Source organism: Penaeus monodon, chromosome 15 (assembly GCF_015228065.2).
Source record: "Penaeus monodon isolate SGIC_2016 chromosome 15, NSTDA_Pmon_1, whole genome shotgun sequence".
Taxonomy (NCBI): Eukaryota; Metazoa; Arthropoda; class Malacostraca; order Decapoda; family Penaeidae; genus Penaeus; species Penaeus monodon.
In genome coordinates this window covers 3,228,749-3,229,419 of record NC_051400.1, presented here as the reverse complement: position 1 = coordinate 3,229,419, position 671 = coordinate 3,228,749, and the positions used below count along the sequence as shown (strand labels likewise).

Sequence of the window (671 nt, the reverse complement as noted above, 5' to 3'; positions counted from 1 at the left end):
CATACGAGCAACAAGATTTGCATTTGTGAATCATTCACTCATCAACTCGATAAACCAAAAAAAAACAACAACTCTACTCTACTCTGGAACCTTAAATACGCCTTTTCGACATCTCTCTCACACTCTTGAAATATAGATCAGGACAAGAGCACGCCCACACTCACTGGACAGGTCCCATGTTGCCTGGCTGGGAGATGGGTGGGATGTAGAGGTTCTGGGGCGGAAATTGTGGGTTGGCGTGAACCATATTGCCGCCCACGCCCATCTGGAAGAGAAGGTTTATTTAGTCTATGATAATCTCAAAATATTAACGTCAAGTTAACGCGCTATTTCTTCTGGGGTTATTTTTCATTTAATTAACCATCTACTTATTTATCGTGGATATCTGAATTTATATAATGGGCTAACGTATCATAATCATGTATACGCTTATCAATATATCTCACAATTCTATTGAAATATTCCAAAGTGTACTCAGCTACGAACTTGCAATTTATTTGAGATCCCAAACAACAATAATTTTTATTTGATATCCTCAACAACTGTAAACCTCATTTCAGATCCCTGACAACAATTTTTTTTTTCATTAGGGATCCTTAACAGCATTAAATCTTTAATATGGGATCAATAACAACAACAAATCTTCTACTTCAGATCCCGAACAACTGCAA

At 37.1% G+C, this 671-nt stretch overlaps 1 protein-coding gene across 1 annotated transcript in view; it reads right to left on the bottom strand.

The window, feature by feature from the left end:
* The window catches only part of LOC119581634 (TOX high mobility group box family member 3-like), a gene marked incomplete at its 5' end in the record, with an annotated part of 37,288 nt that overhangs the window by 21,636 nt on the left and 14,981 nt on the right, over nt 1-671 (bottom strand). Inside the window, 1 exon segment of the mRNA XM_037929755.1 lies at nt 165-265. Within this exon segment, the coding sequence (XP_037785683.1) occupies nt 165-265 (101 nt within the window).